We start from the raw sequence: 22,252 nt of genomic DNA, 5'->3' as shown, positions 1-22,252 counted from the left end.
GCCTGTTCAGGAAGACACAGGAGTGCTCGCCCTGTTCCCTTTCTACGTCTGTGTACTTCTATTGAGCTCCTGTCTTCCTGACTGGAATGGTGGACCCCGAACTCAGGAGCAATGCGAAAAAAACCTCGACCAACAAAGCAGCGAAGGGCACGGGTGAGTGGCAATGAGTGCGGATGCCTTAGATGTCACTCTGCAACTGGGAAAAGCGAAAACTATACAGCTTCTGGAGCCTAAAATGAACGCAGACATATCGGCACGCGGTTGTATAATTTATTAGTTGTACTTGAGGCTCAAAATATTTTTCACCGTAAGGAAGACAAGGTGGCCCTAAAATGCACCAGTATAACGGCTATTCAGCATGGAGCCTTCCTTCATAGCTTCGCAAAAATTTGAACGTCCAATTAGCAGCTCAGCTGCTCATAGAACCGGTAATTGAGAAATCTGAAATGATTGTAGCAGTTGCGTCGAATGTACTTTTCTTGAGGTGCTAAAATTGAAAACTAATTCAAAAGTGATTAAGATTACTTTCTGAAAGTAATCGCAACGCAATTACGGTTCTTTTGGTTAGCAGTAATTAGTAAGACGAATTAAATTTTCTTAATATTCGTGAAGGTGATGAGCATTGTAAATAATATATTTTATTTATTTTATTTACAACGTACTGCTAGCCTCGGTTGAAGCTGTCGCAGGTTTGGGAGATTGTATTATACAAAAGAAACAAGCAAAAGGATGGAACAGAAATTGTAGGTGCCCTTCAGGAACAAAACAAAGCTACAAAAAAAAATCGAACAATTCGAACCAGTGACTTAAAACTAGTCAATTACCGGAATTTTAGAATAAAACACATAATGAACATATTGAACAACACTCACATCAATGACGAGATTCAAATTAACCATCCTTATGAATCATAAAAAACACTGCACAACTTAGAGATGAATGAAGAAAGCATAGTAGACTTGACAATATAATCAGGCAGAGAATATTTTCAAAAATGATTTTTCCCACTCGAATGCCCAAGAAACTGTATCTCGCGTCCATATAATTTGTAATACGTATACATTAATCCTCTCCCCAGTCGTATGTTACCAGCCTACTTGCTGTCGACCACTTAATTTATCGCCCAATCAATACCAGCGCTGACTCTTGCATATCTGAAGACGGCAATCAGTGCGTTGAAGCGTGGCTCAAGATACTTTAATGCGCTTGAACGCTTTCTTTTGATCGCCAACTTGTTCCAGCCCTCAAAATATATCATATGCGTCTTTGGAATATATTGTGTTAATTTGTGCAAATACGTCGGCGTTACCCTTCACATGAATGAATGAATGAATGAATGAATGAATGAATGAATGAATGAATGAATGAATGAATGAATGAATGAATGAATGAATGAATGAATCCTTTATTGAAGGGAAGGGATGGCTCTCGGCCGCTGTTTGGGTTCTTACAATGAGCTAGCCTGCACATATGTAATGTACATTGCTAACGAAGCCAATCGCACTTCTTGTTGCCTCCGTCGTAACTTGCGCTGTCTCTTTCATAGAAAAACTTTAGCTGACCTCACATCTGTCCGGCCTCTTGAAATCTGTGGGTCTGCATGTCCAAGTTGAAGCGCGCATCCCAACGCCGCCTCTGCTGTTCACTGTTACGCATGACTTGATGGCGCTACTTTCCCACTCAATCAAAACAGGTTACAGTGCGCATACACACTTTAGTGAAGTGTCATAATTAGAATACAGACATCCAGGCAACATGAAAGAAGCACTTCAAATATATATTCACTCACAATTTTCAGAGTAGGTTAGTATTCATTTTGGCTCCTCCACAGACGCTGCAGTGGAGGACTCCGGAAATTTCGACCACTGGGGTTCTTTAACGTACACACAGCACACGAGCCTTTTCGCCTCCACTGAAAAGCGGGCGCCGAGGCCGGTATTCGGTCCCACGTCCTTAGGCACAGTAGTCGAGCAACGTAACCACTACGCCCCCACGGCGGGGCGCGCGAGTTCCATGCCTAGTTTCATTATGAGTTCTACGTTTCGTTTCATTGCGTAGTACTGTTGCTTAGTTGTCGTTTCTATTAGTCAAATTCAGTCGAAGTAGTTTTAGGGGCCTCTGACCAGGTTGTATGGGTGAACCACTAAAATTAAGACGTCGTCATTTAGTTGGCTGCGCTCAAATCAGGTTACACGCCAATTTTGGTCAAATGTAGACCAAGTCACACTCCGGGGGTCCAGGGAGGACAAATTTTGGGGGTGGGCCCACGGGTGTTTGGAGGTCCCCACTCTATTGGACATACTCGAATTAGGTAGACGTCAGTTTTGGCTCATTTCTGGCAAGGTCAAATTTTGGGGGTCCAAAGGACCAAATTTTGCACGCTCCTCAACCAATTTGGAGGTCGCCTTCATACTCGAATTCGATTGGATGCCAAATTTGGCCAAAACCCCTGGTTATTCGAACAGACATGGTCTATACGCAGTTTCCGTCAACAGATTAATCAATTTGCTTCAGTAATTAAAACCTCATTCAAACATTTGCCCGAAAAGTTATTCCTTAAATTTGCATATGCCTTTAATAACAAAATTCAAAACTTCGCGAAGTAGACGGAACGAATAAAGAGACACGAACAGGCATCTACAGAGCGCAGATTTTTAGCTAAATTTATTTCTTCAATTTCACATCTTGTTTGAGTCATTAATCATTTATTATAATAATTACACATGCAATTGATTTACAGTTCGTGCGGACACGGTTTGTCTACGAGCTCTGATGAGACGCTCTGTCCACGCCACTCGTGAGCCAAGAAATGCTTTCGCGTTAATCCCTATTCGCCCACCTCTGATAAACGTCAGAGATAACACATCTACCAGTAATAAGTGAACGTATACACATGGGTTTTTAGGCTTGAGAGTGATTTAAAAGGAATGTATTCAGAGCACACTACAGTTTTCTCTCTCTCTCTCTCTCTGCGCATGCATAACACATGCCGGGACAAGCATACCGAAATACTGGCGTTTGTGTAAAGTCTACAAGAGTGAACCTTCCGGATTTGAGAAGCACCAGCCACCTTCACACCCGACCCGCCCTCTCCCCTCTCGCCGCCACACTCGGTCCCAATTTTGCTCAATGATCTTTTCGGGGTCTGTTTTGTTTGTGTTAAGCGAAAAAAAATTCAAGTTCAGTGGCGCCCCTCGAGCCATGGTTGTCCCGCACTGCCACTGCACTGCAGATCATCGCCGCTTGCAAATTATGTGTTGGGTTTGCACGACCGATCACGTGGAAGAGAGCATCAAACGATTCGCGGGGGCCACCTGCGTGGTCTGCTTTCTGCCCCCCCCCCCCCCTTCCTCCTCGCCTTTCAGCGGGAGCATACGCTCTGCTCCCAGATTTTGTAACGGGAGTTGTGCGCCTAATAAAAAAGGCGCAATACAGTGCTTGTCCCAAATACGAAATAAATGCATTTGGACTTATCAATAAAGCAAGTAGCGTAGTCAGGTGTTTTATTGCAATATCATCCCAGTAAATATGGAGCATGCAGTACTTTTAATGGCATCAGTCGATGTAGTACTGTCAACGATATTTATTCTGTGCATTCTTGTTTCTCACGAATTAGTAACGGTAAACATTGTCCCCGCGCACCTCCCCCTATCCCCCCTTTGTTGTTTTGCTCCGCGAAATCATCTCTGTGCTTCGTGCCGCAACATGATCGAAACGATAAGGGTGAAATAGCAACTGTCTCTTTGCTTTTGCGGTTCCCAAAGCGGGTGATGCCGGTTTCATTGATGATGGGAAGAGATGTGCGGCGTTTGCACTGGGTTTGTTACTGAAGACTTTTTTGTAGCTGAGTAAGGTGTAGTTCCCGAAAGAACGAGAACAGTGGTGAGGGATGATTGTTTGGAATGATGCAAAGCAACGTTTCCTTTCACAATCATATCCATTGCAAACCTCTGAATAAGTTGGGATTTTTTTTTCTTCAACAGCGCTTTTTGGCTCCCAAAGGACCTTGACACCCTGCCCATGTGAGTAGCTGAAGGGGTGTAGTAATGTGCCCTTCGTAAGGCCTTTGAAGGCTTGCCCTTGATGCAAGGTGTTTTACGATCCCTCCAATACCGTCACAAATGCTCTTTCCATAGGATGTGGCGGAAACGTTATAGTCATCTGCCAGATGAAAATCCTCTTCACGGCGGCACAAGTTAATTTAGTTCTTTTTATTGTTATGTCAGGATAAGGCACCATTAGAGAAGTAGTGATTTTTCTTTAACTGCCGCTAGATTTGTCTTTAACTTCTTTTCCCTCCTTAATGCTATTAAGCCACTGCTATTAAGCTGCCATGACAGTAGTCGTAGTGCCGTGGACCGATTTTGATTTTTTTGACAGCCAATATATATTCTTCGTTGACATCGCAGAGCCTTTGGGGCAGTCTTACCTCTTAAGTTTTCCGCAACGCGCTTGCCTGGCAGCGTACGACACTCGGGAACCGGCGAAAGCATGCCATGCAGTGACGGTACAGGGCAAACCATGGCTCGAGTTGAGGCCCTCAACTTGATTTTTTTTTCTCGCTTAAACCCAACAAAGCTTCGATAAAAATCGCCGAGAAAACTTTCAACGAAGCTAGCTATGAATTGAGATTTAATTGATATTTTTAGTAGGAACGCCTTTGTAGGAAACGTATGCTCGAAAACGCGACACACAAACTTTTTTATAAGTTTGGCATTTTTTTTAAAATAAATTGAGTTGTAATACAGTTTAAACCCTTTGATGACATATATAGTGTGTATTATAGAGACGCGGTGAAACATGTGATGTTGCTCGCCAATGCCACGAATAGCATAAAATAACCTTCAGAAACAGTGTTTGGGGGAAAAATTATGAAATCAAACGACATAAAAACTTCGCGCTGAAACTTCGTTTGCTCTGTAATTAAAAAACCGCAATTCATACTATTTATGTGTAAAAAGCTTTCAAGCGCAAAAGTAAAATATTTTATTTTTGTAAACATTTAGTAACACTTACTTCTGCACTCCTCGGAGAAGTTCGAATTGCTGTCACATGACCAGAAAATTGTTTTGGCCAGTTATTAAGAGTAATTACTTTAGCCAATTCAATAAAGAACCACATCTTTTATCGACAAGATGAGTGGAGGGAGTGGGGGGTGGGGTTCGAGCGCAAAGTCTGTTATGGTACGTTTGGCACAGAATAACCCTGCTGCAGACAGAACGAAAACAAGTGATCGCCACTTAGCTCAGGCTACGATTATGAGCAACTCAATTAGATGCAGAGGACACAGCCAGAAATGTAATCGTACGGAAAGAAAGAAAGAAAGCCTAAGCTTCTATACACGACTTCTGATGTGTCAATTAAAACAAGTGTTGCTTCGCAATTTATGAAGGCCATTTGCAGCGTTCTGTTATATTGTGCGCCAATATTATTTTAGCTGATTAGAGTCAAGAGTGAGGCCTCTTGTCGAGAGTCTTTCTCGAAAACTTAGCTAGTTTGGCCGAAATCTAATGTTCCTACGATCCTATTACCTTCATTAGCTTACGCCATTTTCCTGAGAAACAGACAGCCATCTAATCATCTTTACTTACATAACGCATTTCGGTCACAAGATTAGCGCAAGTTGAGAATAGCTACCGATGAGTCATCGTTCTTTGCACGGCGCCTGTGTAGTGTCCAATGTTGGCGCACTTCAAAAATTTCCAGGTAGTTGAAATGAACCCGATTCCCTCCATTACAGCGCCGCTCATAGTCCCCATCGCTTTGGGACCTTAAACACCCCCATGCTATACCATACCATACCATACCATACCATACCATACCATACCATACCATACCATACCATACCATACCATACCATACCACACTATACCATACCCATACCATACCATAGCATACCATATCATTCCATGCCATACAATACCATGCCATACCATACCACACCATACCATAGCATACCATACCATTCCATGCCATACAATACCATGCCATACCATACCACACCATACCATACCATACCATACCATACCATACCATACCATACCATACCATACCATACCATACCATACTATAACATAGCATAGCATACTACACCATACCATACCATACCATACCATACCATACCATACCATACCATACCATACCATACTATAACATAGCATAGCATACTACACCATACCATACCATACCATACCATACCACACCATACCACACCATACCATACCATACCACACCATATACCACACCATGCCATGCCATATCATGACAAATGTTGGCATACCAGATCACACCATACTGCGCCATTACCTGTCATATGACATACCGTGCCGTATCATATCATATCATATCATATCATATCATATCATATCATATCATATCATGCCCTCTTTAATGGTCCATCATTCACATGTGGCCGTGATTGATTGTGGGAACAGGCTGTAAGCTTTTCTGGCAGTACAATAAACTTAAATTACTTGACCTTCTCTTATGCCACTCCTACCTCAGCATGTCTTGCAATGTTTTCCCCACGTCCTGCTTATTTTCAGCTAAAATATGCCCTTTCTCGGAAGCACGAATTATATAAATACTGCTACGATTGACAAAATTTGCGTATTTCTCTAATATGAACCGTGTCGCCGAATGTCACGGCGTCGAAAAACGTTAATGGAGAAAAATGAAAAGTTGACAGACTTCGATAAATGCTATAAATGTATAAAAAGACACAAGTAATTAATTAGAGATAATTATTTATTCATTTGTATACATTCTTTTTGCAATAGTACAAAAATGCTTACAAGTTACTTCACGTATTTGGTGGCGCGAATAATAACTCTGAAAATCAACTAGTACATTCGTATTACGCGGCGATTCCCTTTACCCGAAAGCTCTGAAGGTGACACTCTTGCACGCTGCGTTACTATGAAAAAAAGGTACTGCCTCTGTTTTTTAGGGCTCGCTGCCTTTTCAGAGTTCAAAATTTTATTTTCACTTCAAGAGTCACGGCCAAATAATAATATCCGCAGCTGCGATTGTCTTCGCCCCGTCACCCCGGTTCCCGCAACCTTCGTTTACCCCCGCCAGCGTTCCTTTCTCTCTTTGAAGCTGGTCACGTGGTCTCCCATTTGGTTCCGTTGCTGACGGCGGCGGCTGCGTTGCATCAGGCCGCGAAGTTTCAAGCCTGCGCCGAGAAACTGGGAGCGGTCACAGCAGGCCGGTCCCACTGCTGCGTGTGTATCCTTTGTCGACGCCGTTCGGTGAGTGATGGACGCAGCTAGGCGCGACGGCCGCCGTGAAATGCCGACGCTGTGGAGAACCTTCGAGCGCGAACCACGCCTGGCCGCAATGAGCGCGCGCGCACTCGGTCCGTCTCGGCCAACAGAGGCACGCAATAAGTGAGGGCATTCCATCCAGAGACTCGGCTACCGCACACTGGCTGACAAACGTGCGGTGAAAACGACGGAGTAGAAAAGCAAACTGCACTTCTAATGACAATTGACGAGGAGGTCGGGGAATTTTCGGAGTTAGGAGTGCCCCGGCTGACCCAGGACAGAGCTAATTGGAGAACAATGGCGTATGCCTTTGCCAAGTAGCGGAAATTATCCGGCCGATCACTGTGCTGACGATGGTTCTAGGGTATAGTGATGGCGGTGAGGAGGACGAAGAGGTTGGCGTTACTGTTGCCTGGGCAACGGGTTACAATCGGTACACCAGAGGGCCAAGAGGCAGTGCAGAGTAGCGTCTTGCCAATACAGTATGCATCATAGAAGTAGGAAAAAGCAGCGACAGAGATTGTGAACAGCCATACCATGGGAGACGCTGTTGAGGAGGTGTGCAGCTTATTTATTTATTTATTTATTTATTTATTTATTTATTTATTTATTTATTTATTTATTTATTTATTTATTTATTTATTTATTTATTTATTTATTTATTTATTTATTTATTTATTTATTTATTACATTACCCACAGCGCTTTTTGGCCTTATGGGAGAGAGAAGGGGAAGACCAGTTACAACACAACCAGTACAACATATCAGCAGGAAAAAAGAAACAAGAAGGTATAATGCGCAATAAAATAAATGCAAGTACACATATCACAGAAGTGCGGCAAATTTTTCACAACATTTTCATTGGTGAGAAAGCGTCCAGATTTTTGGACGGAGTCGTTTTCTCCGTGAGGGCAGAGCTGTTCGCCTGAGTTGCACTTCGTGTTCCTCTTGTACGACACTAGGTGCACGGGCTGCAGACGCTCTTTCCTGTCCGCGTTTGTTTGGCAATTCTCTTAAGCAAATTAGTTCATTCAAGGAAGGGGTGAACAAGCGAGTTGTTCAGTGAATAAGAGCAAAGGGAGCGAGTGTGTCACTCTAGGTGTGAGTTCGTTAGTGAATGCGTTGGGAAGCGACGCAGTATCGGGCAAGTGATTGATCGCATGCAGAGGTGAGGGGTTTAGAGTGTTTGTGGGTGAGTACTTGCGTAGGTGAAGCGAGCAAATCAGTTTATGAGTAATTATGTATATTGGTCGTTTACATGCGAGTGGGTACACGCGTGTTCTTTCTTCGACTTCAAGGGTTAGATGTCGAAGGCGGAGGTGATCAGAACCGCATATATAGAAGGAGATGGCAACCTGCTGGTAGCGACAGTTCTCTTCGCCCTACCCCTTTATTCTGGTTTATAAAACAGAGCCAACCTCCTTTTGGCCCGCCTTGGTGGTACAGTGGTTAGGGCGCTCGATTACTGTGCACAAGGATGCGGGATCGAATCCTGGCCGCGGCGGCCACTTTTCGATGGAGGCGAAAAACAAAGCGCCCGTGTGGCGTGCGATGTCAGTGCACGTTAAAGAACCCGAGGTGGTCGAAATTTCCGGAGTCCTCCACTACGGCGTCTTTCATAGCATGAGTCGCTTTGGGACGTTAAACCCCCTTAAACCAAAAACAAGCTCATTTTGCTTTTCCCAAAAATAAGAAAAATTCTATAGCAGCCAAGCTGCTGCCGAGCACAACCATTTTAGCAGAAAGCTGTCCCTGTGGCGATGTTCGCGATGCTGTTCGGCCTTGCTAACACGCTGCCCATCCGTTACAAAACGTTTAGGAGGCGAAGGCTTCCTCCACTGTCCGGGAACGACCAAAGAGGCAGCCAGGTTAAATAAATAAGTTAAATTGGTTCACAGGAAGGGAAGGGCGCAGTAACTGTCACACTTGCTCTGTGGACACCCGAACCGCGCCGTAAGGGAAGGGAGGAGGGTGGGAATGAAAGTGGAAAGAGAGAAAGAGGAGCCGTAGTGGAGGGCTACGGAGTAATTTCGACCACCTGGGGATCTTTAACGTGCGCTGACATCGCACAACACACGTGCTGATTTTATCCAGCGACGATGTTTGACCGAGAAAGCTTTGTGACCTCACTCTTACCGTGCGGTTAGATTCTATGGTTGCCGATGCCCCTCATGCTGGCCAGCACGCCGAATGCGGCTGATACGATGGCGGCCCCGCTTATGTCGTACATCTCAAATGAGCTGCACTCCACTTTGAGCCGAACTGGACATGGACGCACGAGGATCCCTGGGGCTCGTGGAGCTGCCGATCCTGTGACCCTACCCGCAAGTGCCTGTGCTACCTTAGGCACCTACATATAAGCCTGCTACGCTGTTTATTTGTTTATTATGTGTTCACGAGTGGTCACCTCGAAAGGAGAAACATACTACAATAATCAAATCTAGTTCTTCCTTCGCTTACCTGTCTTTACTTAAAGCATTGAGCTACAATGAGGTCAAAAGAGCTTTGACAATAAAGCTGTTTCAAACCATGCGACGAGCGGTGCCCCATACGACTCTACGAACGTTCTAAACACGGCAGCTCAGCTCCGTAAGCGGAAGCTAGGTTAGGCTACGACAACCCTCACGCCTCCCTCGCTGCTGCCAGGAAGCTCCGCTGGTCGGATACTTTCTCCGACCCGGCAGCAGTTGCACAACCGAAGCTACAAAGAGTCGCCGAGGTCGGTTGGCGACGGAGCGTGCCCGGTTGCGCTACACGGAGCGCGGGGTCGGCCACCGAGGCCCGCGCACCTGCAAGCCCCCGCGTTGCTGCTGGCCACTTCGCCGAGTTCGTCAAGTTCGAAGGCGGCCTCTGGTGGTCACGCTCCGGCGCCCCGCACGGCCGCTGCGGAGCCAAGCACCCCCCTTCACGTCATCAGCTGCGCCCCGCAAGCGACTCGCCGTGTCCGTTACTGGAACGCAGATGGCCCTGCCCTGTGCCACAACGGCGAAACGCATGTACGCGCCGAGATTTTTTTTTTTTTCTTTCCCTGGGCACCCCCAGCCCTGTTGTGAACCCCGTGTCAGCCGGCCACGCGGGGTCAAAACAACACGGTTCCGGGGAAAGAGTCATTCGGCTGTCCGAGCGGACAATGGCTAACTGTTGTCATCGGCTACAGCGCAAACGTCAAGCCGCGGTTCATACATTAAACGCGCCTTGACGGGGCAAGGATTGCGTGAGCAGGGTCCGACGTGTGGTTCCTGCCCGAACATTAGTGGCAACCACGTTTGTTCGTGCTTGCTTTGTGGCTTAATCGTTCTGAATCAACTTCCAACTGCCCTCCAATTCGTTTATTGAGTTTTGTCGCATATGTGTCTGCAAAGCTTTGTTTTCGTAAATTTAAACAGTTTTGCATAATATACCAGAGTGAGCTATAGAAGTGCGCACGAGGAATACGTTTGTGATTAATTAGCTGAAAGCAATGCCAACGAGAACACACAGACTACAGTAGAGTGTTAAAACTTTCAACTCATAATGATTCTCAATGGTCAACTTCATATTTGTGTAAGCAAATGATTTTCTTTAAGCAACCTGCGGCATCATGCACCACTAATATGTACAGTAAACGAACTCACTGAAATTGCGTAATTGAGTCAGGGAGTGATCGGACTGTCGACGCTACATGGTTCCAAAAACAGAACAGGGTAGCTGGAACCACGAAGAAAGCCAGTTTGGAAAACTTGGCGGACACAGGACAACTTACCATAAACTCTCATTTAAATTAATGATATTATGCTCTCTACTGCGCCGTTCTCTATCATAATCATCATCATCAGCCTTACTGCGCCCAATGCAGGGCAAAGACCGCTCCCATAACTTTCCAATTATTCCAGTCCTGTGCCAGCCGTATCTACTTGACAACTGCAAATTTCTTAACCACATCCGCCCATCCAACTTTCTGCCGCGCCCCCAGCTACGTAAGCTTACCTTCTCATGGAACCGACTCTGCCATCCTTATGAACCATATCGGTTATCTTGCCTTCGAATTACATGACCTGCCCGCGGTATTTCTTTTTGATTTCCACCAGAATGTCATCAACTCACGTTGTTCTTTTACCCATTCGATTCTTGTCTCTTTATGTTACACCTACCGTTTTACGGTTCATAGCTGTCTGCGTAATCCTCAATTTAAGTTGACTTTTTCGTCAGTCTCCACGTTTCTGCCCTGCAATTGAGTACCGGTAAGCCCTGTATACTTGACATTGTTTTTTTTTGTTTTTATTTATTTATTTATTTATTTATTTATTTATTTATTTATTTATTTATTTATTTATTTATTTATTTATTTATTTATTTATTTATTTATTTATTTATTTATTTATTTATTTATTTATTTATTTATTTATTTATTTATTTATTTATTCATATACCCTCAGGACCCGAAGGCATTAAAGAGGGGAGTGGGAAAGATACATTGGTACAGGGTACAGTGCAGCATAAAACAACATAGGAGGAACAATAACACGGCGAAAAGTGATCAAAACAAAAAAAAAAAAGATTGGCGCAAAAAAAAAAAAAAAAGACAGAAAGCGGAAAAGCAGGCGAGACAAAAAAAAAAAACATTTCCGACAGTCAACAATGTCACCAAAAACGAACAAAAACAATTGACTACCATCTATAAATGTAGATTACATACTGCAGTCTTAAAAGAATTTGGGTCCGTAATATCAGCAACGTGCCTAGGAAGGTGGTTCCAACTGACAGAAGTGTTTGGAACAAAAGAATAAGAGGCGTGTTTAGTACGACATGACGGAACACCTACTTTGTGAAGATGATCAATGCTACCTGAAACATATGTGGGGGTAGTTAGTAGCCGGCTCTTAAGGACAGGATTGTGGTAATAGATTTTGTGAAATAGGCATAAGCGAGAAATTTTTCTGCATAGTGAAAGCGGTGGCAATGATAATGTTTTCATAGCGGTAACACTGGAGTTACGGTGATAGTTGGAAAGTATAAAACGTGACGTGCGGTTTTGAACAGATTCGATTTCAGATTCTAGAGATGCAAGGCCATGGTCTGGGTGTTTTTGTTTTTCAGCTTATACCCTGGGGAGGCATATTATCAGCAAAGCTTGCATGCAGAAGGCGTTTGAGTGCCTTAAAAGAAGTTTTAGATTCGCGGAAAAACTTTTTGAACAAGAAAACGTTCTCTTTCTTTTGCTTGAAGGTGTGAAATTTAGTATGGAGGGCTGTAACGAGGGTTCAGTTACGGCACAGTTGGTTGTACATGACAGGAAGGAACAGCGCACACCTATCTTCCTCTATCTTCTAATCAATGGCAGAGGCTTGCTGTAACGAGCCCAGCCTGTTAAAACATTTTTTTTTCAATGTCACTTAAAACAGTTCCAATTAGTCATGAATGCTATACAAAACGTTCATACAAAATGTTTGACTTGCGACATTCTGTCCATATTACTGGAAACCGGACAGTATTCAAGCTATGTGTGTAGAAAGGCAGTAAACGCATAATGATCACAAGACTACGCGGTTGCCAGACAAAACTTAGTTGTAGTGGCATTCTTACACTTTCAACGCATAATGTCATGACATATCCCACTGAAATGATTATTCTTACAGTAAAAGCTGCGATTACCCCGCCGGGGTGGCGCAGTGGTTACAGCGCTCGACTACTGTTCCCAAGGATGCGGGGTCGAATCCCAGCCTCGGCGGCCGCTTTTAGTTAGAGGCGAAAAGTAAGGCGCCCGTGTGCTGTGCGATGTCAGTCCAGGTGGTCGAAATTTCCGGAGTCCTCCTCTACGGCGTCTCTCACAGCCTGAGTCGCTTTAGGACGTTAAACCCCATAAAGCAAACCAAACTAAAAGCTGCGATTGTTATAATACGAAACTGCAACCTAAAAATTCATTCTTGAGAATGAAATGCACAAGAGCCTAGAATTTATCTTTCGTTTATCGATTAGAACTTGGCCCGAAAATCTAAGAAAACTCTACAAAAGAATAAAAGAGAAGGGGGCGTGGTTCTTGAATCTTTCAAGGACGCACTTGGGAGGCGTGCACATCGAGTAATCTCAAAACTTCCCAAGTTGGCAGGTGACGCCTCCTAGCGATGATACAATCCCGCCCGTGGGAACTTATGCAATTGGGCGCGCAACCCGGAAATTTTGTCTCCTTCGTTTTCAAGCGGCTGACTTCTTCTTAATTCTCCAAACAGATCGCACTCTGCTGAGCGTGACCGCTGTTTTAAATGAGGCGTACAGAGAGCCCGGTCTGCTGCGCAGCCTCATGTTTTACACAAACATCGCGCTCGTTCACCGGCAGCATGCGATAGTGGCGAAGCTTCCAGGCTTGCAATCGACACGAGTACGCGTTGTAGATCGTGCATGTAATGAAAATTATGTTTAAGAGTGGTCAAACAATGTACGAAACGCATACGGTCTTTGTACAGAATATTAGATGCTCAATTATCGACGCGTTTTTTATGAGAATTACGCAGAAAAAAAAAGAAAAGAAACGAAAGGTGACGAAGATCGTGGCACTCTCGATGAACACCAGAACCGTGCCGTGAGGAAAATAATGACGGTTTGAGCGAGAACGAAATATTTTTGCAAAGAACCAATTGTCTTTGTCGTAAACCTCATAAAAAACTTTAGAAACTTCTAGAAACCCCCTCACTATCTCTTTAATACTACCCTTTCCATCTGGACGTAACAGTGCTTGCGGCGATCACGTGATCAGTCAGAGGCCGTTCCACTCTCTTTTTGTCTTCTTCTAACCCAGAGAGTGATCGATCGATCGATCGATCAATCAATCAACTAAAAACATTTTCTCATTAATAAAGCACACAGACATATGCTTTAACGACAACTGGCAACACCGACAACGCCTATCACCCACATGGATGGCGATACCCCAACACTCCAAACATAATTGCGTGAGAAACGTGATAATGTATGCCATATAAGAAAACTCGCTCCTCGTGCACTAAGCAGTTAAACACACAAAAAAATAAAAATACAGCATTAATATCTGCGTCAAACCCAGAAACGTCATAGACAATATACAACCAATAACTATTAGAGCCCCACTTACACAATAGTGTAATGCAGACCTGGGCAGACAGGCAGGTGAGAACAGCCATCAAAACTTAATCTTATTTTTCAAGAGTCGGGAATAAAAAGTAGGCTTGGCAAAATTTTTTGTTCCGTCCAACAAAACTGGTGGTCATGGTAAATGACAATCAAGCCGCGATGAATTAGTGGGCTTCTACGTTGCACTGGTCCATTTGTGAAGCAGTCACCTTGAAGACTGTCTCTAATTATCTGGTTGTAGTCCAGAGCAGCTCGGTTAAATTTCAGAGGGGAGGGATTGGCAGATGCCAGAGTCACGAACCCCACTTCGACCCGCAAAAATCAACATGCGGATCACGAGCCGCCGTTCGGCTATCCCTGATCTAATGGACTCCCACAGCCCCGATCACTGCCTCACAATCCCCCTACACTGGATTCTTGATCATGTCGGAGTCGAGGAAAGTGAGTTGGTTGTTCAACGCTCGCGCGAAGTTCACATTCGGGAGGCCTGAACCTCTGTCCATATTAATGTTAGTGGAAGAAGTAGCAAATAGCCGAACTCTAAAAGAACATCTGGAAAAACTGCACAATCTTACCTTGACGACACCCGTAACTCTTCACGGAACAAGCAGGCATCCTAAGAAAAGTTGAGACTAACAGTCTCCTCAGCCCACTGATGCTCGACAAGCCAAGATGGCGTAATGCAACTGACTGTCTTAACGCTCCGGGGATAAGAGCATACATAACGCATCATATATACTCTCGAAACACTCGTGTCACATCTCGCTGTTTTCCTTATCAACTCCCCCTTTTCCTCCTCCTCCTCCTCCCTAAAATGCTTGGCTTCGATTTCTTCAAGCGGATGACCAACGAGCTTCAGCGGAGCTGTTTACTGGGCGAAGACTTTTACAAGCGGCGAATAAAGCTTTTCCTCGTCATGCCCCTGTCGTCCTCCGCGCCACGCCAATTGCAGATGAAGCATTTCGAACCAGGCTTGCCCATGAAGTTCGCACTACTTTGTTTAAGGGTAGCGTATTTTTCTTTGAAAGCGCACTAATAATTTTCGTGCTGTCTTAAAGACCACCTCTTGCATCTGGGGCGTTTTCTGGGCCAGTATTAAGCGCCGCCGCCTTCAGACAGCGTTAATCCATGCCTAGTTAGAAACAGCTATAGTACAGGTAACTCTCTTCTCATCAGGGGCTATAGCAAAAGCCGACATTGTCGGCAGTGCATCACCTATGCCGTAAGCACGCGCATCAGGGCATTGTGGAAAGTCCATTTTGTAACGTTTCACAGACGTTTTCGATGGCAGCGATAAATATCAGCCAGTAGTTGTGATACGTGCACCTTGCAGATTATCGAAGCTTCTTGAGAATAAGAAATGAGGTTAAAGACACGCGCAGTGAACTCAGAAATAGCGCGAAAGAGGCATATAAAACAATATAATAATGAAGAAATTAAACGACCACAAACCTGTAATCTATCCCAATAGCCGGCTGTTGTACGGCGCATTTTAATACAGCTCGAAGCGTCCCTATCCGCAACGCTTCTGATAACCTGTTTTCCCCTACGTTCTTATAGTTATTTAGTATTCAAAATGCCCCATGAATCTCTATTAGTTGCATGCAAGGATCAGTCATGCTCGGAGCGAGAAGTTATTGAGGCAGAAACACTACCAGCCGCGTTCTTGGATTTCGCCGGGGTGGGTGTAAAGCCTGTTCAACAGTCACGTGACTTTCACGTTATAACTAAGCTTAACAGGTAAAGGTTCGCAATGCCTAAGCAATCATGCTTAATTAAGCTACGACTACTTAACATTAATAAAAATTCAGAACTAATTACGACTAATTAATATGCGGCTAACTAAACCTCGTCATACTTACAACTTCCCATAGTTAATTGTACCTATTTGGGATTTTTAACAATAAGTTAGACTAACCATATATAAAATCTAAATAAGACGACTTATTTAAACCTAATTGTGCAGTTGTGCCGTAGTGCCGTAGTGAGTCTGGTGGTGTAATATGACGTAAAATGTAAATAAATAATGCATAACGCAAAACCGATGTGAAACGAGATAAAGTGAAATAAAACTAATATGCAATTTGAAATAAGACTGCTAACCGAGTGGCTTGATAATGCTTCTGCATATATATCTGATCATCGAAGCTAGACCGCCGGTCATTCTTTTCTGGCTTCCGTGCCACCATTTGAAACCAGAGCCCTAATACACTTGCTCGGTTCGCCGATGTTGTGACTGTCACATGTGAAGAATTTTACACTCATGCCAATAAACCACCTGCACGTGCATCCGAAGATAATGACTGGAATTTACCAGGTCGCACCTACTCTGGCGTACTGTGGGGGACAAGAGACTCCGGAACGCGCAAAAGCTACCTTAGTACGTAGGTGTCGCGTTTCACAGCTATGGTTTCATTTACTTCCGCACGTAATAATAATGGAGTGCAACTTTCGCCCCAATACTGTGTTCTCGAGCCACCGGCTAATAAAAGATACACGGGCTTCGACGGTCATTCACGCGTTCTAGTCCATTGTTCCCGACAGTACGGGTTCCACCCGTCAGTTAGAAAAAACAATATCTCTTGCGCATTGTCTCACACCGCCACCTCCGCTTCTCCGCTATGCCTGAGTACGGTAGGATTACCCGCCGCTCTTAACACCAGACTTCTCGTCGCATTCTCAACGCTTTCTGTCCCTCTCTAAAATCAACCGCTTTGTGTCCTCACTGCACGCGAGAGCTCCAACCGCCGCACATGCAGGACTAGCATTTCGTCTTCGATTCTTCAGCTAAATTTGAGAAATTGTCTGTCGATCCGACTGTTTTTCAGAAAGGGCGGATCACTCGGTGCCGGCTGGCAGCGCCTCCATCCGAGGGCGACATCAGCCGCAGCGGCAGCAGCAAGACAGAGGTATATGGCACTCACCGCGCTCTATCGGTGAAGCGCGCTCCGCACACGGGGCAGCGGAAGCCGGCCTCGGCCCTCGCCTCGCCTCCGGACTCCACGCTCGTCGTCTCCTGCAGATCCTCTTCCGACACGGTGCGGTCCGCGCCTGCGCCATCGCCCAAAGGATTCGAGCCAAATAAGCACGTCACAGATCGGCAGCCCACAATCTTCCATCCTCGCGTACTGCCGAAATTTGAATAATATTAAGCAAGCTATTCAAGAAAAAACTAAGCTGCTCACCGCGCACAAAAATCGCAGTGCAATGCCCATTTCTGACGCTGCAGTTCTTGCGAGGCAGTTTCGTCTAATGACCTCAGACATGTGCCTGCCTTGATACAAAGCTGGAGCTTCGTCAGTGCTATTAAGAATATTGCCAATTTCCCCGTCTCCATCATCGACAGAGCGTCAACGACAGCTGTGTAACTTACGGCACCCGGGGATATCGGTGACCTGACCTCACTTGGATGACGTCATCATTTCCGAACAGCAGCTTGACACGGGAGTTTACATTTAACGCTTACTCATACGAGGACAATGCTTAAACATAGGGAGAATCTCGCATGCACTTTTTTCTGTAAAAGAAATTTCCCATGGGAAACACCCGCTCGGAAGACCAGATGCAATTAAAATTAACCCGCTTGTGGACTCAACACAAAATCACCTTCTTACAACTGCTCAAAGTTGCACTTCGTTGTTAAACGTTGCTCAGGCACGCGGACTAGGAAATACAGTTCCCTATAATTTTTGAATCACTATCCAGTGGCCAGACCTGCAAGGAGTGAAGGCACCGCATATATTGCAGCCGCTCATGCACACCCTAGTTTCGTCACTAGCCTATGGGAGCAGATAAGTGCGCTTGCGCAAATGATTCTTTAAACGAATTTTGATAAGATTACCAACGGTGTAATTTTGCCATTTCAGCGTATGAACAAATTACTTTTTCAATCAAATCACAGAATAACACATACGAAGCTCCACCCAGTGCTTCTTTAAAAAAAAATAAAAAGCTAATTTATTGCTTCATTTCTATATGATTCCGCAACGCTCAGCAGAGCTGCCTTTGTCGCCTAATATTTATGATCTTATCACCTCGATGACCTCACCAGGTGTGTGTTTTGTTATGCAAAACGACGCACGGATGAAAAAAAAAATGAGAACTGATACTTGATGACACAATCATCAATTATCTCTTCATTCTACATTGTATCTCTCGACGGTGGTGCTCAAGCTAAGTAGACGCTGCAACGCTAATTGATGACACTACTCGGACGGTGGGTGCCTCGCGGTGGTCCTCGGCACGCCTGCCAGCCACCGCCCTCGATGAAGGAAACATGAACGCGGAAGCGTTTGGCCGTCGTCCAGGCCAGAGGACTCCCTCACGCCGAAAGGAGAGTTCCTCGGGTGGCGCACAGCGGCGCTGTTGGCGCATGTGTCGTGCGTGAGCGGAAGCAGACATTCCAGAGCAGGCTGCAGTGAAAGCGTTTCCCTGCTAATCTGCAGCCCGTTCGTTTCACCATATGAGCTTGCAGACATTGTCTTTCAGGTATATAACTGAAGAGGCTCCTTAACCTGCTGATCATCAACAATAGCTCCCGATAACAAATTACGAAACCAAGGAAATAAAAGGAATACTTTATTCTAGATCCCATTGATGTCTCAAGAAGCGCATCGTTCTGCTCCTTCCTGGTATCCATTACACGTGATACCGGAGTCTGATAACTATAACTTTTGTGTATTGTCTGCCTTGCGTCGGTGTTTACGTCTGTTCAGAGGTGAACGGGTTTTAGTTGCAAAGAAAATATTTTCTTTGTCATGTAATTCTCGTGGTTTTTTCAAAGGAATGCCCCCGGGTTTCGAACTACATCTCGAGAGCAATGCGCGCTATCGTGAACATGAAATTTGGCACTCACCATATCAATGTAGCTTCATCAATAACACGCGTAAAACAACGCGGAAGCCATATTGGTTCGTTATAACCTGGGGATTTATTAGCACTCGCATAGAATGCACACGATTGGTTATCAATTACTTAATTCATGCCGGTGAGATAAATTGGGATAGACTACCCTCATGAAGAAAGCAAAAAAAACACGTTCAAATTTGTCCGCTTTAGATGGGGAGAGACTTAGATTTTTAAAAAATAACATCTATTGTTATATTTTGCAACCTTTGATCTACCAGGTCATATTTTTATTTTGCAGAAGATATATTGCACTTGACTATTCACGCCCATGGTGATAGTGAACATTACGATGGAAGATTTCAGATTGTGTTTCTGCATTTTTCTCAAAACCACATTTTTGGAAGCCGATGTGCTTTTTCCCTTTAACTATAAATCAAACAAGGTTCTCTGTATATTGCAATCAATCTATTTGCACGAGCCGAACTAAATTAAATCCCTTAAATTAGGTTGTAAAGAAAAATATTCACGGCGCAGTTTGGTTCACCAGGAAATACAAATACGTAATACAGCGTTTTTTGTTTTTTGTTTTTTTTTTTTTTTGCATACAACGAATAGTTGTATTCGTTATTGCGCAACACAGCCGTTTTCATGCTCGTACAAAAAATCAGCACACTGCACAAAATAGATTTCTAGGTAAAATGTACATAAGTGGGAACACCAAAAAAGAACTGAGCAATACTATAGACAAAACGTTAAACCATTGTTTAGCTATGATGCAAGATGCATCTGATTAGAAGATTTCACGGAAATTTCATGGCCATAGTATAGTACGGCCACTCTATACAGCCAATCTTTCTAAAGCTGTTTTTGAAGTCTCACCGGACCTCTAGCTGTCCCCTCCTTCAGTTGATCACCTTTCGTTCCTGCAAGCCCACATTAGGTTTCGCCTACCGGTGTTCCTGATCCTGAGGTCCACGAAACCCCGAGTTGAAGTGCGAAAATTACTTCATCGCATATATACTAGCGATGGCGTTTGCTGACACGGCAAGAGAAAATTTTATGACATCCCGCGACAGCACTGAAATTGTCCAACCTCTTCAGCAGGCCTATATCTGCTGAGAAAATCGGAAAGTTTGCTGTAAGAAAGGCAGTCCCTGTGCTGATAGCAAACGATTTCACCTTGACATCCGGGAAATTTTGGGAACTGTTCTGTGCAGGCATTTTTTTTTTATAGTGATTCGCCTTTGTTGTTCAGAGTGCGCGCTCTAAAGGAGCAAAAAGCGAGAGCTTTTCAAATTCCACAAGGTATACAAAAATGCGCGGGTAAATGAGCTTGACGGTAGTCTTGCTGAGTGACTACGGAATATTTTATCTGGCAAGGTTAGATGACTAAAGAATAAAATATCAGCGTTAGCGCTTGCATTAAGGCAGAGATAAGGTATTTAATGTCAAGATGTATGTTTTGCCCTGTTGTGATTGATGCGAACGCAACCGTGAAGGTGCCATTATTAGTGCGGCCGTTTGGGAGAAGGATGTTACTGTTCGTTTGCCATCTAGTAACATTAAGGTTGTCACAACCTGCAAAAACCCTGGAGTAATACTTGACTAGGTCTAAAATGGGAAGGGTATCAGTTGCTGAATAAGTGAAGAATTATGTCCAAGTATAGGCTGAAATAAATTACAGCGCGGGCTTAGTAGCCACGCGATGTGCGAATGACACATGAAACGCAATATGGTGCACAATAATTCAAATGGCTATGAATGAAGGCGTAGTGTAGCATTGTTAGTGTTGTCAGATGGATATAATGATGTCGTAAGCAGCTTTGTTGCGGAGAGCTGTATACAGGTAAATTTTAATGAGACGCCAAATTCTGTGCCTAAAAAGGAACAGTCTTCAGCGGGAAATGTAGGATGAGAATTAACATCGCAGGGTTATCAGCACAATAAGCTTTGTGACGAAGCAGAAAATTTGGCATTGTGTTTTGTAGTTTTCTTCAGTAGCCCGTTGTTCTGACACCACATGGCTTACTATTAAGGTAATTGTTAAGACAGGAAGGTTTTATACGCAGGAAGAGAAGGAGTGTTTATTTATTTATTTATTTATTTATTTATTTATTTATTTATTTATTTATTTATTTATTTATTTATTTATTTATTTATTTATTTATTTATTTATTTATTTATTTATTTATTTATTTATTTATTTATTTATTTATTTATTTATTTATTTATTTATTTATTTATTTATTATACCTCAAAGACCCCGGCTATGGGGCATTACATGAAGGATGGGCACGACAGTTACAGGAGGATGAATTCGACTTCTTGAATATGGTAAGGTGCACAGCTTCCGCCGGAAGATCGTTCCAGTCCCTACAGGATATGACAAAAAATGATCGGAGATGAGCAGGTGTTTTAGTAGAGGGCGGGTAGATGGTCTTGTGGTGTTCGATTCTACTGGAAAGACGACGAAGGGCTGGTGACATGGTCGATGCTCCAAATATGAATGACAGAACTTGTGAAAAAGGCACGATCGAAACACTTTCCGTCGTGATTGAAGATTAGCTAATGATGCTCGCGATTTTAAATCAGCCACACTGGAATAATATGAGTAGTTGGAGTAAGTGATGCATGCAGCGAAATTTTTAATCTTTGCTAATAGAGAAAGGTTTGACAGATGCAAGTCCCATACGGCTGAAGCGAATTCCAACTTAGGTCACTATATATATATATATACATATATAGTTACATTTTCAAGATATAATAAACATTTAAAAGAGTGGGTAATTAGTCGACTGACTAATGATATGCTGACGGATCGAGCATCTGATTATTTTATGAACAGAATTATCTTATTATGACACATCCTCAGGTCGAATATCTGCCTAAATATTTGATTTATTGATTGATCGATCGATCGATCGATCGATCGATCGATCGATCGATCGATTGATTGATTGATTGATTGATTGATTGATTGATTGATTGATTGATTGATTGATTGATTGAATAATGTAATTGAGAGAAAAGATGGGAGTTTATAAACTCTCATC

The 22,252-nt window shown here is 43.7% G+C and overlaps 1 protein-coding gene across 3 annotated transcripts in view; it reads right to left on the bottom strand.

Annotated features, from left to right (window-relative positions):
• The window catches only part of LOC146197593 (uncharacterized), a 225,800-nt gene that overhangs the window by 47,934 nt on the left and 155,614 nt on the right, over positions 1-22,252 (bottom strand). For 2 of the 3 annotated variants that reach the window (XM_084599505.1, XM_084599504.1), the window contains exon 5: positions 17,276-17,402. The exons of the other annotated variant lie outside the window; for it this stretch is intronic. In XM_084599505.1, coding sequence (XP_084455631.1) covers positions 17,276-17,402 — 127 coding nt within the window. The remainder of the gene's footprint in view (positions 1-17,275; positions 17,403-22,252) is intronic. 3 annotated transcript variants of the gene reach the window in all.

This window comes from Amblyomma maculatum, chromosome 3 (genome assembly GCF_055883805.1).
Source record: "Amblyomma maculatum isolate TAMU_Amacu chromosome 3, ASM5588380v1, whole genome shotgun sequence".
Taxonomy (NCBI): domain Eukaryota; kingdom Metazoa; phylum Arthropoda; class Arachnida; order Ixodida; family Ixodidae; genus Amblyomma; species Amblyomma maculatum.
Note: the sequence above shows the minus strand (reverse complement) of the source record. Positions and strands in the feature narration are given on the sequence as shown.